Source organism: Haliaeetus albicilla, chromosome 16 (assembly GCF_947461875.1).
Source record: "Haliaeetus albicilla chromosome 16, bHalAlb1.1, whole genome shotgun sequence".
Lineage (NCBI taxonomy): Eukaryota > Metazoa > Chordata > Aves > Accipitriformes > Accipitridae > Haliaeetus > Haliaeetus albicilla.
The window spans coordinates 24691169-24705925 of NC_091498.1; the positions used below are offsets into that span (position 1 = coordinate 24691169).

Consider the following 14757-nt stretch of genomic DNA (forward strand, 5'->3'; position numbering starts at 1 on the left):
CTTTTCTCTCTGGTTAGTAAATTCCGTTCAAGTGCATTTTAATGCATGTAGTAAGCCATAAGGCAAAGTAATTATCTGTAATATATTCTGATTCAAAAAACAACCATACTTAATTACTGGCATATTAGAGTAAAAACGATCTTACACATTTAAAATTTATTATTACATATTTAGTAAATAATAATAAATAAATTTAATAAACTAATATAAAGATTTCCTGAAATTTAAGAATGGTATTTCAATTACAAAAATTAATGTTTTTAAAACCAGAAGTGAGTAGTTTGCTTTCAGAATAACACGTGACAATTAATGCTTAGTTTCATTCCTTTATTTCAATAAACCGTCCAACTTAACTTATTATTCATACAAAATATTAAATGTAAGTATATAAAAATTCCACGGGGAAAAATATCCTTTTATTTTTATTGTAAAAAACCATCTGGAAATGAAAGGGTAAGAGTAATTTTCATATTTTAAGGAAAGGAACAAAATACTGTACGTTTCCAGTCGAGCAGAACAATGGCAGGACCCAACATAACAGAAGCTTTAACAAAAAGCAAAATCCAAACAGCCCAAAATTAGTACAAAGAAACCAGGACAAAAAAAAAAAAAAAAAAAAGAAGGCACCATATGATAACATGTATTTTTAAAGACTGCTGGGTCAAATCATTAAGAAAAATATTTATATAAGTCATTAACACTCATAATTAGAGTGTCATATAAATCTGAGTGAAACTGCTAAGCAGAAATCACTAGAAGTCCAGGTGCTTCTTGCCGATGGCCATAGCACCACATCCTGAGCTCAGCAGTTTGGCGGATTCTGCCAGATCCTGTTTGCTTGTGCGGCTCACTGTGTCTGACAAGTCTGGAGGCAAATGCAGTCGCTGTGGCAGGAGATTTTCAGGAGGGAGAGGGCGAGAGAGACGGGGAGAGAGAGAAGAAAGAGAGAGAGGAAAAAACAGGGAGGGAAAAAAAAGAATAATTGCAGTAGAATTTATTTTCCATAGCATATTTCAAAATGCAGTCTTTTTCCCAACTGATCAATGTTTACTCACACAAATAAAACACTTCCCAGACACTCTTTTAGGCTGACCTGAAAACAGCTTTACATGTTTTCAATACATTGGATTCTGTCAATTTGAATAGATTTTTTCCTCATGAAAATTTTCTAAACAAAATCTGAATTTGCTCAAGGTATTTAATTATATCTATGGGCATTTTTCCTTTAAAAACAAATGTTTTGCCTGTATGTCAACCCCTACATCAAATCCTTTGATTTCTATGGCATTACAATATAAGTATAGTTTTATTTCAAACACGCATACTTTGTGGCAGAGTCTGAAAATAAATGATGTAATGGTCAAAAGATGGAGAAGCCTCACGCTGGTTCTAGCGTTATTCTGCTAAATGTTTCTTCTTCATATTCTACCGATAGTTGTTAATAAAAACAAGCAGTGACAGTAGTTGCATTTGTATAAGGCAATCATATATGCTAATCAAACCTTGCCATCCCTTGTGAGTTGTAGGAACATTACATCCAGTTCACAGATGAGGAAACTGAGACACAGCCTACATGGTTGTCCACAAGCACACAGTCCTTGCGTAATAAACCTTATTTTTCAACTACGACAAAAATATTTCAACTCTCCCTCTGAGGATCTTTTACACTGGAGGTATATAAAAGACATGACATTACCATTTAGCTTCTGTAAAGTAAGGTGAAAATTAATGTAAAACGGAGGCTTTACTTGGTTAATTGCTGGTTGACTTTTGGACACAGTGAGGTACTGAAAGCCGGTCAGATGAAACAGTTGAGCATCTCCTACACAGTGCAATAATTTATGAAACCTGGTATCGTGGAAGGAGCATATTTCTTGAAAGATTTAGTAGGCAAAGGCTAAACCGTGTGGCTCTTCTTTGAAAATGCACACGCTTCTGAAGGGAACAGGGTTAACAGTAATGGCTGAAAAACTGTTATTAGGAGGCCGTGTGGACTATCCTTATTTTCTGCTTCTGCTATGTTTTTGCTTTTATCACAACACGTAAATACAGCTGCCTTTTATTCAATATTATTGCAACTTTTATAGGATAAGATAAGAGTTCTAGTAATAAGCATAAGAAATATCTGTATTTACAGTGGGCTGACTGTTCACTTAATTGCTGGCTTTGAGATTGTGCAATTAGGTGTAACTTGAGAGGGGCTCCAAAGTGCTTCCTACCACTGGCCGCTCCTGGCTGTGGGCAGCGCAGGGAGAAGAACGTGTGCTGGGTTGTCATCTTCTCCAAGGGAAGGAAATGCATAAAGTAATAATGCACGTGGAGCAGGAAAGCCTGCGCCCTGGGTGAGATGACGCACCTCAGTGTTGAAATAGGAGAAATGTGCGTATTTACTTGTAGCACGTTGCCTGTGAAGCGCAATTTATGCATCAAAACCCACCCCCCATATATACTATTTAGTAACTATGCAGCTCTTGCATTTCACCGTATTAAGAGCAGCGCTGTGGTCTGGTATCCTTCGCTTACAGTTCTTCCCTTACTCCTAAGAAGGTTAAGCACGGCTCTGGAGGTGAACTGTGGTCCATGATGCCTCATTTCTACATTGACACACTACCACCTCGGGCACGTGCCTATCTTGTTTGTCTGCTGAGAAAAACGTTTGCCAGGAAAGAGCCAATGTACAACTTGGATTGTACGAGGGGGGCTGTAACCAGTGGAAAACGAAGGATGAGGAAAAGCCGGGAAGTGCAGGGGAGCACTTGGCAGATCTTTCAGTCACATTTTCTTTCCAAAAAAGTGTACAGTACTGTTGGCAGGGTACACGGTATCTGGTATGTGGGAGGCGGAGACACAAGTGAACTAATCCAACCATTTCCCACTCACTGTCAGCATCTCTCTGCCCTCACCGGGGAGGGGGAGAAGTGGCTTCGTCTAGGGGAGATGTAGTACCCCTGTCTTCTTCCTGCAACTACCGACTCTTTTGCCAAGTCTGCCAATGGATTCAGAGCAAGGTGATGAAGAGCAAACCGAACTGAGACTCAGCAAACTCATCTTGCACAGGGAGTAACTACTATCACAGATAGGGAACAACTGTAAACCCTTCCACACCTGCCTGGACTTGAAGTGTGGTCAAAAGAAAAAACAACTTCGATATTTACACAGCCTTTTAGTCAATGCTGCGTTCATTCTCTAATATATATTATAAACAGAAAATGGATAGGAGAATATTCATAAATTTGCAAAGACTCACACAGGAAAAGTAAAAATTAAAGAACCTCAGATTGGATGGTAGGACTGAATCAGGCTTTTACAGATGTATTTGTTATGATCCAGTGTTTCATTATACACACATATACTCTTCTTCCCCCATCTTATTCAGTGAAGAGGATGCACACTGCTCATTTAGTGACTGGCTATTCAGTATTTTGTTTTCTTGTAACTGTTTACTCTGAACTTTTCTGACGTATTTATTATATACTATTCAAACCTTGTTCTGAAGACAGAATGGCTTTTCAATAGCACATGTCAGTATATAGCACTTGAACACTTCACAAACACCAGCTGTGTTATTTTCCTAATATTCTTGTGAGATAAGGCAGCAAAGTTACCTCCATTTTAGGCATAGAGAATTGAGACACATAAAACACATGGCAAAAGGTATCTACTGATTTCAGAAACACAATCTGAGGCATTTAGAACTTGCTTTTCCAGAATGCTTAGCATCATACAGCATTTCACATGATCAAATGCTAACTTCATTTGCAGCTGTGAGTGTTTAGTATTTCTCCAAGAACCCCAAGTTGGGCACTCAGAAAGCGAGAGACATAAAAATGCTGGGTTGAAGCAATATGATCACATGGAAGCTCAGTGATATAGGCAGAGACACATCATACCTTCCATGATATCCTTCAACTGTCTTAATTATGAGACCATCCCTCCTGCAATCCTTGCCCTCTCTACAATCCCAACTTTCAAACATTACAACAAATCACATATTTCCAGGAAAGCATATTTCACTGCGTATGCCACGTTGATCCTCAGATCAGACGTATTCTGAACAATAAGCAACACTAGAGTCCTCTGAAAAAAACCTGAATGTTATCCTGCCATTAAGACCTGAATCATAGCACACACACATGCTACCTCTGAATAAAGTCTGAATAGGCATTTCAAAATATCATTCCTTATATTTTCTGCATGCAGCTTGAAAATATAAACAGGGCTGCAATATTAATCCTATTAAATATTTTAACACCATCAAAAAATACTCTAAATTTTAAACCACAAACAAACTGCAAATTCATTGTACGGCATTATACAGACATCCACAGGTTAAACAGGCCTTTATTTTTGGCACCAATAGGGACATTGCAGTCACTTAAACTAAGGCAGTAAGTGATAGCATGAATAGGCTGTGATCCTTTTTGAACACCAGCATTACAGAACGATCAGACATTTTCACAGATATTTGCTGACCACAGAGAAACAATTGCATTTAAAGTCCCAGTTTAGGACAAAATGTTTTCTGCTGGACAGACTTCTCTGCTATTTCTGAGGCTGTGACCTCCATCCCTTTCAATCTCTTTTTCTCTTATCAGTCTGATAAGAATCAGGCTGATTTTGCTCACATCGGCAATCCCAGTCCTCGTTGCCCAGGCCTCCCATCCTGCAACTGGTCTTCATGACAAAAACGCCTCTTCTCCGGTTATCGGCGCTCCCCACCCTCTGCCGAAGTCAGTCTCAGCTTTCTGCTTCCGAGCTCTTCATTCCCGCTCCTGCCAGTTCTGGGCTTCTCTTGCCCATTTCTGCCCATATTCCATCCCCTGCTCCACTTCCTAATGCCTAGGTCCAAATTCAGCACCAGGCCACCCTTCCTTGCCTCAGCCCCTTCTCTCCCTCATCCCCTGTTTTGTCCTCCTCCTCTTCCCACCTGTAGTTCTGGAGCTGCCCTTCTTTCTCCTGCTGGCGCCGCTTTCCGTCCCCCGTCGTGCCCCTGCCCCTCTCCTCTGCCCCGGTGTCCCCTGCCCGCCCAGCGGCTCACCTCCTGCTCCGAAAAGCAGGTACAGCCCTGGAAAAGGGTCGAGCTGAATACGCAGTACCAAGTGTGCCTGGGCCAAAGAGGTGGATTTTCACAGGACAGCCAAAACACATCCCTGGCATAAACGGTAGACATAAAATTGCGTACTTTCATTCGTTCTTTTAAATAATTGAAGATTTTCACTAAAATATTCCAGCGTGTGGGTAAACATAAAACTTCCCGTAGCCTACAGCAAGCTGGTAGGGCACCAATATTTTAAGGCAAAACGGTCATAGTCTGGCAAAAGTAAATATGCAAGTGAAAATAGGATCCTATAATCACCTTCCTTGTGATAATTTCTTCAAGCATGTACCAAAGAAAGGTAAAGTTTGTCAGTGTAAAAACTAGGGAATGCTGGAGTAAACTTCCTTTGTGCAAAGTTAATTGTGTATCTGCATTATTATAGTGTGTTTAATTACATGATCTCACATTATTTTCACCCATGGAGGCTGTCAGAAAGGTTTAAACGTAGGATCTTCGGAATCAGACTCTAAGCTTCATTCACTTGATTTAAGAAATAACTGGCTATGGAAGAAGGCTGTTAGCGCACAAGGCACAGCCAGGGAAGGGGCACGGTGTGAGTGCTGGTGCTTCCCCCCTGCTCTGTTTCGGGCAGGTCCTGAAGGCTTTGCGGTGATAGGAACAATTACACTGAACCCAGCTAAGCACACAGCTTTAGGGCATGCATTACGAAAGGAAAACAGTTCAGACAAAACTTATTACATACTTTGCCTCTGCTCCTCCCTCTGCCTGAAGAAAACTTCTAATTACTTCATTTGTTCTCGACGGGGGCGGGGGGTGGGGGGCGAGTAGAGGTGGAAGATAAGAATATGTAAAATGACAGGCCAGAAGGGACACCCAGCAATCAGTTAGTCCAGTCCCAGCACCGAGCAATCAGCTAGTCCAGTCCCAGCACTGAGGACCAAATAGAGCACTGATGGTTTTCTGATACTGGTCTGCCTTGTAAGACTGGAATGTAAAGATCCAAGACGTGGCTATTCTAGGAACTTCCAGTGGGCTGGTACATTTGGTTGGGGTGTAACTGATTTTTTTAAACCAACAACAACCCTAGTAGACAAAAATACTAGCAAGTGCTTTTGCCAGTGTAGCTTACTGTATCAAGGGGATTGTTTTACAGATTTATTATAAAAAACAGACTTTCCAATGTAAGGCTTTTTTTGTCTTAAGAGGATTGACCAGTAGTTTTGCTAACAACCTCTCTTGATGTTGATTATACCTCAGTTACAAAGAGCATAGAAACAGTACACAGGTTTTAACTGACTATAAAAGGGGTTGAAAATGAAGTAAAAATTGTATGACTGAACCTAAGTAACCAATGACAGGTTAAACAAAGAGCTAGCTACTAGAGATAATATTAAAGAACTGATTATTATACAACTGTACATATAAGCTACACATATTCTTCTGAGGAATCTACTGGCACTGCATTGGGGAGGCAACTAGTGAAATCCAGTATTACACCTACATGCTAGAAACAACAACCAGTTCATAAAATTACTTTTCAGATTTGAGGAAACGTGTGTCTGTACAGATTGTTTGTACACTGGCTAAAATACTCAGAAATAATTGAGGTGGAAGACACTCAAGCTACAGCAAAATTTCATAAAATTAACTGAGGGCTACTACAATCACATATTCCATTAAAATGCTTTAAACTATAAAAAGTATAAAAATATTTAGCAACAATATGATAAGCAGATACACATATATTAGCAAAAATCTAAACCCAAAGTAATTCTTCATATTACTCCAAAAATCATTATTGTATTTTGGTAGCTATTGTAAGTGTAATACTGTAGCAAACAAGTATGTAATAACGTAAGTGATGCAAAATCATTGACTCTCATAAAAAAAGAGGTGGTAGTTCATTCTTAATTTGATATATATGAAAGTAATTCCACTGAAGTTAACCTTGTGACTCTGCTAACAGTTACATGAAGCTTTAACAACCGAGCCCAAACTTCCCCAAATTAAACTTTAAAAAAAAACTTTACGATTCTATTTATTTGGATCTTTGACCAAAAAAAAAAAAATTGTTTATTAGTCTACTATGGCTGCAGTCCTGCCTTGGGGCAGGGAGATGGGTTAATGACCTCTCTAGATCCCTTCTAGTTCCATTTGCTACAACTCCATGAAGACTGAAGTCACCAAAGCCGAAGGGATTTGGTTTAAGGGGAAGAGGGGGGTGGGGAGAAGAATTTTAGGAATGCTGGGAAAATGAAAGATGCAGACTCCTAGTTGGGGAGCTTTATATCCTACTTATTTCTCTTTGAAGCAGACAGAACTCTTGCCATTCCATAAAGCCCACACAAGAGAGAGCAGGAACAGTCTGTGGTACAGAGGCTGAGTTCCTGTTTCTGTTTCTTCTTCTGCTTATGATGCCCATAATGCACCCCTTGCATTATGTTTTCCCTTTTATGTCTTTTTATTATTACCTCATTTATAATTACTAGTAATTATTTCTATTATCATAGTACCTAGGAAAAGACTTCAGCATTTTTGTAAGTATAATGAAAAAGGTGGGTTTTAAGGAGAAATCAGCAGGAATTAGCAATGAAGCTTTATAAAACCTCCTCTTAGAGTGAAGAACCCCGTTACTTGCTTGAAAACTATCAAACTGTCAAGTGATGGTCACCATTACCTGACTGGAAATAGGTTTCTTGATAATGAATAAGATCTCACACTCTCACAGGCAGGCTGGGGAAAAGGACATGGAGGCCTTTGGAAAAGAAAACAAGCAACTTGCATCTTAAGAAAAGAGGGAGCCGGCGGAGGGATGCCAAATTACTCCACAGCCACTGAGCTGCCTCTTTACCTTTGCAGTGAAGACGACAGTCCCAAACGGGAGGCTTTAGCTGCCAGTGGTCGTGGCCAGCTGTGACAGAGTGCAGCTGTGCACCCCCAAACTGGGCTGCCAGGTGAGAAAGAGTTGTGCAAGAAGGAGCTGGCAAAGCTCTGCCAGGTGCTCCCCGCTTTGCTGGGGAGCTGCGCTCTGCTCGGGCCCTGGCCATTTTCCTGCGCTATCGCTGTTCCAGGGCCCGACCGCGGAGCTTGCTGCTCCGGGTATGATCCTGACCTGCTGTCCTGGCTTCTCAGCTTGACAGTGGACTTGCCTCATAACTATGGATCTGTCTGGCGCTCACCAGGACTGGTGGGTGACCCTGGTTACCTTCACCGGACCTGCTTTGCTCTTCGTATTTGGGCAGCGGGCGAAGGATTTAATAGCGGTGGCTGAGCCCGCCGGTGACATTGGGTATACCTTCAACGCAACGGCAACACGTGGCACTGATTCTCTGCGGTGCCCTGAGCCACGGCTGCAAGGCCATTGCAATATGTCTGTTTATGGGGTGAAAGAGGTCCCGAATGAACAGGTTTACCTGATGTTCCCACAGGTTGCATCTTGCATTTCTGACTGAGGTAGCTGCCAAATGGTTACAGACTCCTTAAGAGATACACATTTCAGGAGCACCTTAGCCTTGCCAGTCAGTGACTTCACTGCTTTCTTAACAGGTCATCATCAAGCACAGTAACTAACTGGTCTTCTTGGCAAAACCAAATTACTGCCTTTGGGCTTAATATAAACACAAAGATGTGAAGTTATGAAAATAAATTTCTTCTAGAGAGAAGAGTTTGTTCAAATATTTGACATGGAGGTGACTATAAGTTTTGGCCTCTTCTCTTGCCAAGTTTGCCGACTGAGAGACACCAGATATGTGTATTACGATGAAATGAATTATCTTTTATATGACATGTAGTCTACTGGAGTGACACATCACTTATGTTGACATAACTTTGTAACAACTCACATACAAATCTGACAATATCACTATGCAAAGATATAAAATTCTTATTAATGCCACAAAACCTAAAAATACTTTTGAGTTAATGTAAGTTCACTTCTCAGTGACAAAATAATAAGTCCTTTACCACTGAAGGCATTATAAACTCTCACAGCAAGGACTAGAAAAGTCATTCCAACTGGCCTAGACCCATATCAGGCAGAAATCGTATGACACTCCTGAAATTTGGTTCACAAATAGTGATAGTGTCTCACAATCTATAATAATTATCTTGTGGAGAGAATGGTGGGTCTCACAATCTGTAATATTTATCTTGTGGAGGGAATGGTGCCAAACTATCCTCCCGTAACTGCATTTAAGTCTGAGGCAAACTAATTTAAAACTCATTTACTATGAATCTCTTACATTCCCGTTCACATTACAATTTTCTCAATATTTTAACAAATTCAGGAGACAAACCCGTTGGTAACTATTTTTCTGTATCATGGACATGAACTCAGTTTCTTCTTGTTCTGCTGTATTCACAGATGCTACATGACCATTTTTAAATCACAGCAATGGATACATTTTCTAAACTGATTATAAAGACAAAAGACTTGACTTTTAAAAAGAGCATTCTACAATGTTCTACTTTTCAGGTAACCATGATTGACTTATAACTAATCACAACTATACCAACCCATGTTAAAATAAGCACATCTACCATATGCATCTCCTATTTCTTTTTTTTAAGTTGAAGCATAATCTGAGCCGTCAAAATTAATTATTGTTAACATCAGGTGTTGAGAGAAGGCTTCCACCAAGAATAGCTGATAAATATACTTCTACCTACATATCCCTGTCTGTCTGCTAAAGGACACATTGCTAATATGAACATAATTTTTTATATATAACTAATAATACTTAAAATACTTGAACACAATTCTAAACCTCTTATTTTCCATCACCTACAGAATGTAAAATAAAACCAGGATAGTTCTCACTTTCACCTCATTTGCAGGACAGTGATGTTTTGTTCTGGGTTTCCAATACTACAAAGAGATTATTTAAACAGTGACTTTAAAGATGCCTGGCAAAATTAAGAACCATTAATAAACCCACTTCCTTTTGTGATAGATTTTGTAAAAGCCGTTTTATGTTTCAGAACGCTGAATCTTAATATGTGCCTTTTCAGTGCAGCTCTTCATTGTATCTGCTTTACAGAAGTGATATAATAATATCCAGGAGAATTGAATTCAAACTGTGCTGATTCGTTTGGATATGCCACATGGTACTGTTTCTGTTCTCTGACCAGAAAACTATGTAAAGTACTTAAAATCTGAATTCCTGAGTCTGAATTTAAAACTTGATATATTTAAATATTGGCTGTTGCAAAGTGAAAGTCTTTCAGAGATATCTGTACCAATAAAATTCAATTCTGTACATGTTCATGTAAACTGAATTCCTAGGGGATTTCAGATGGCTGAAGAAGTTCCAGTAACATGTGAGTAGAGATGGGTGGGTTTTTGGATGTGCAGCATTAGTCACTACTTTTCAGTGACAGGAAAGAAAAGTACAGACAATTGTCTGAACAAACTCTTTCATACCAAAGAAAAACTCCAAGATGTGTTAAAGAAGATTTGCTACGTGTGAAGGGACACAAGGGAAATATAAAAATATCAGGAAGATTTACCTTCTCTGACGCTTGAGAATGCCAAGTGTTTGGCACCATGGAGTGCTCTAAATCACACGTACAAGTAGCAGACCTGCTTTATATTATAACTGTAGTCTCTGCATAATGAAGAAGCTCCCCGTGCTATAAAGGGGGCTGGATTAACCAGTGATGGTTATAGGCTATCCAAGGACTACAGCTGTTCACTGCTTGTCTGATCCAAAATTCAGAGAAATACATGGTAATCTTACAACTAGAACTGTACTAAATACTTACATAGCATACTACTATAATCCTTACTGATCCAGCTCTTATCAAGCACATATTGTCTCTGTTCTGAAGAGTTTACAGTCTGAATACACGAAGTGGGTAAAAAGGAAGAAGTGAAAGATAAAATATCCAGGCAGAAGGAAAAATGTCATGATATATAAATACTGTATTAATGCCAAAGCTAATTTTTTTTTCCCTTCTAACTGAAAAAATATTGTATAGAAAGGCACGTGAAAGAGAACAGGCATAGGGGAAGAAATTAAGTGACAAAGGGCTGAAGAGAAGATGGAGTGAAGAAAGGGAAAGATGGAGGAGATATATTGTCTAGGCATGTTATAGTTAAGATTCTCTCATACATTGTCTAAATGCTGAATGGAAATACTGTTCTAAATTCAAACAGTAGTTCAGGAGTCTCATGGTATTGTCTATGTCCAAAGCAAGCAGACTAACATTTCTCCTGTAGATCTGTTCTTTTTGCTGAATTTCTCCTTCCTGAGCTTACATAAGAGGAGTGTGGGACCCAGGATGCAAGTAATTCTAGGGCTCTCAGGATAGTCTGGATGGATGCTAACGTTAGTGTCACATTCTCTTCCCTGACAGATTCATTCAACCTGAATTGCAGCTGTGTACAAGTCAGCCATTCAGTCTAACCTATATTATATACTTAGGATGAGATGAATCATCCTTGCAAGTGCTTGCCCATCTCTGCTGATTATTCAGGAAACCCGGATGACTAGCTTAAACTAAATTCTTAACTTGGAGTGTAAAAGGTCAAGGAGAGGAATTCAGTCCTACAGCTACATGAAGCTTCTCATTGAGTCAGTGCCTCCACTGTATCTCCTCTTTCTTTGAATGACATTGCAACATGCCACAAAGTATGGATCTTGTATCAAACCACAGATGGCTCACTGGAAACGTTCCAGAGTTGCTGGTGATGCCCGCATTGCTCTACAACAAGTTGGGTCTCTCTACTGGGAAGCTTGAGAAGTGTTCAAGACACTGTGTGTACAAACAAAAGCTATGTAAGCGACGAGGAGGGAGAAATAGCAGAGACAGAAGCATCTGTTCTAGGAGGTCCAACATACTACACTGTTACTGTCAGCCTCTAAAATTTCAGCTAAGTTGGAAAACTAACCAATATTTGAGTTCGCATTCAAAGCTATCTGTTAAAGTTCACTGTAATCTATTCAAGTTTCTGTCTCAGTTTAAATATTTTGTCACATTACAGAGAACTCATTAATAGACCCACTTAAAACCCACCACTTTATCTGAGGGTGTGCAACAACACAAATAACTGATAAAATGTATTCTGCCTCTTGATAAAATTGTCCAGATAGATTTCAACACTTGACAGAAAGATTATGCTCCAAGACAGGTAACTTGCACTGGCAAGTCTCTGTTACAAGTGCATTTTAATGCCCGATTTGCCAACTCAAAGAAGAGAGACAACAGAAATGCAAACACACTTCTGAATTGAACAGTTCTGCAGGCTATTGCTAAAATACACATTGCCTACAAGCTTCCATTGATTTCAAGTATCTAGTCTCTTTAGATCCTATGAAATTTGCTGAAGTGCTTTCCTAAGAAGAACAGGAGAAAATGGGAGCTGCTCTGAGACTCTGGACCAGTCCAGCTCTGGGCTGCCCCAATGCTGCCTCAGCGGTTTTGCTAGATTTTGTATGCATTGACAACGCTGGTTTCCTCCTACACATCAGTTGCAGAAGTTGTGTGCACAAACACAATACGTAACTATACATGCAAATGCACGCACAACTTACGACTGCGTATGAGTTACTGATAACGGCCAATGTGTCTACCTAGAGAATGTCTCCAAGGCACGCAGTATTACTGCTGTAGACAGCACTGAGACAGTGTGAGCTGTATTGTTTTACATTCGACTACACAATGCCAACCACCCATACAATATGTCCCTGAGTGCCTCTGTTTCCAGAGACCAGTGTCACAGGTTTGGCAAGTCGCTGGTTATGAAGGAGCGCAAAGGGGGGCAAAATGTAAACGTTAGCTGGGGGAGTATTGTTTTATACTGGGAGTAGCCCTATGCTCTGTAGTCTATTTACTTTTTTAGGTCAGCTAGAATTAGAAAATCTCCATTGCTAGGCAGCCCAGCACATCTGTGAAGCATTTCTGGGCGTTCAGACCTGAAGCACGTGCTGCCCGAAGGGAAGATTCATTACCCCGTGTTACTTTGCCCGCCAGTCCCTCCCCCAGACGGCACAAGGGCTTCGGCAACAGGAAAGCGCCTTAACTTTGTGCAGAAAGATATTACATGACCAGAACACAACAATTAGCACATTTGTAAAGCTTCAGGGATAGGAACAATTTAATAGCTTTTTGAAGCAGACTAATTTTCTGGAGCTTTTTATCTTCCTTTTTTTTTATTATTTTGCTTTTCATGCATGGACAAGTTCTTCTTTGCTACAGGTATTTTCTGAGTCTGCCTTGCAGGATTATTATGTGTAGAGAAACACAAATTATCCAATCACTTTAAAACAGTGCTAGAGAAATGAAAAAATGCTATGTAAGTGGAAACTACTATTACTAATCTCTGTTTTAAAAGCAAGTATCATTTAGATAGGTAAATGTATTGCTGGTTTACAAAATTCTGCACATTTACAAACCAAGGCTGCTAAACAGACCACCAGTTTGTTTATGTTTGCAGCTTTTCACAAGCTAGAAACTTCAGCTCTGCAGTGACAAATGCCACTGTCAGATGCTCCATGCTAAGGCAAAAATGAAGCCAGAAGAGAAAAAAAAAAAAATTTCTGCTATCATTATCATTGACTTCTCACCCTAAAAACTGGCACTGATATAGGAAGTATGTTCAGTTCCTGTAACTCCCAGGTAAGGATGTAGACATTATATAATTCATATTTTAGTATCTCTTATTTTCAGTACTAATCCCCCATGACTCACGAGAGATACAGTTTAAAACTCCAGCTAACAAAGCCTTTCATAGTATTAGTACCAAACAATCTTAGACTTCAGAAATTGCTGAAGTGTAATTTAATATCTGTAATATTGGATCAACCTGTTTTGCTATGAAAACATACTGTGGCGTATTTTTACTCAGTGATTGATATTGCTTATACAAAAAAATATAAAAATCGCATTGGTGATCAAGTGGTCATGTCGACTACCCTTTGGCAAACCAATGCTTTAAGAGAAGTTTAAGCACAGAATAAGAAGTTGCAGGGGAAAGGTTAAAAGACAGGTCATGCTAATTCCTTTTTAAAGGACTATCTAAGATAGTAGGACTCAGTGTAAACTCAAACAAATATATTAATGACGGAAACTGGTATCACATTAAATACAAGACTTTTGTGACTAATTGAGATTAAAATAAACATTACTATTTATCTGGAAGTTGGGGGCGAGGGCTGAACATTTGAGCAGATTCCTACATCAAAAATGTGTTTTGTACAGAAACTATATGTCAAATTATAGTTATTTGCTTTCAGCTGTTTCTGGCAGTTATTTAGTTTTGTGCTTGTCATGTGTCAGTATTTTTTTCATTTCACTTCTTTATTGCCTACTACAAGTAAGTCTCTTTAGAGCAATAAGATCTTTAAAATCCCTTTAGTGTTTAGAAATGTCAACAATTCGGTAGACTATACGTGATGAATAGGCCAGATGATAGAAAAACCTGCCTCAAGTTTTTATCTCAAGAGAAGTAAGGTGCTTTGAAGAGCACTTGATTTGAGATTTAGAAGCCTGCTGCTATTCAGCCAGACACTCTTGAGAGCTGTTAAGTCCTGACCCATAGCATGAAAACAGGTTGGAGGGAGGGAAGAAATACGGGTAAGAAATATATTTTGTACGCCCTGTGTAAGTATTTCTTCTAAATACCATTTAAACATTTCTTCCTATAAATAAGTAAAAACCTAAGAGACCAGGCAACCTTATCAGATGATCTTATTTGA

At 39.4% G+C, this 14757-nt stretch overlaps 1 protein-coding gene across 1 annotated transcript in view; it reads right to left on the minus strand.

The window, feature by feature from the left end:
• Positions 1–313: 313 nt before the first annotated feature.
• Positions 314–14757, minus strand: part of ELP4 (elongator acetyltransferase complex subunit 4) — a 154553-nt gene continuing 140109 nt past the window's right edge. The window contains exon 10 of the mRNA XM_069804006.1: positions 314–884. Coding sequence (XP_069660107.1) covers positions 753–884 — 132 coding nt within the window. The 3' untranslated portion in view covers positions 314–752. The remainder of the gene's footprint in view (positions 885–14757) is intronic.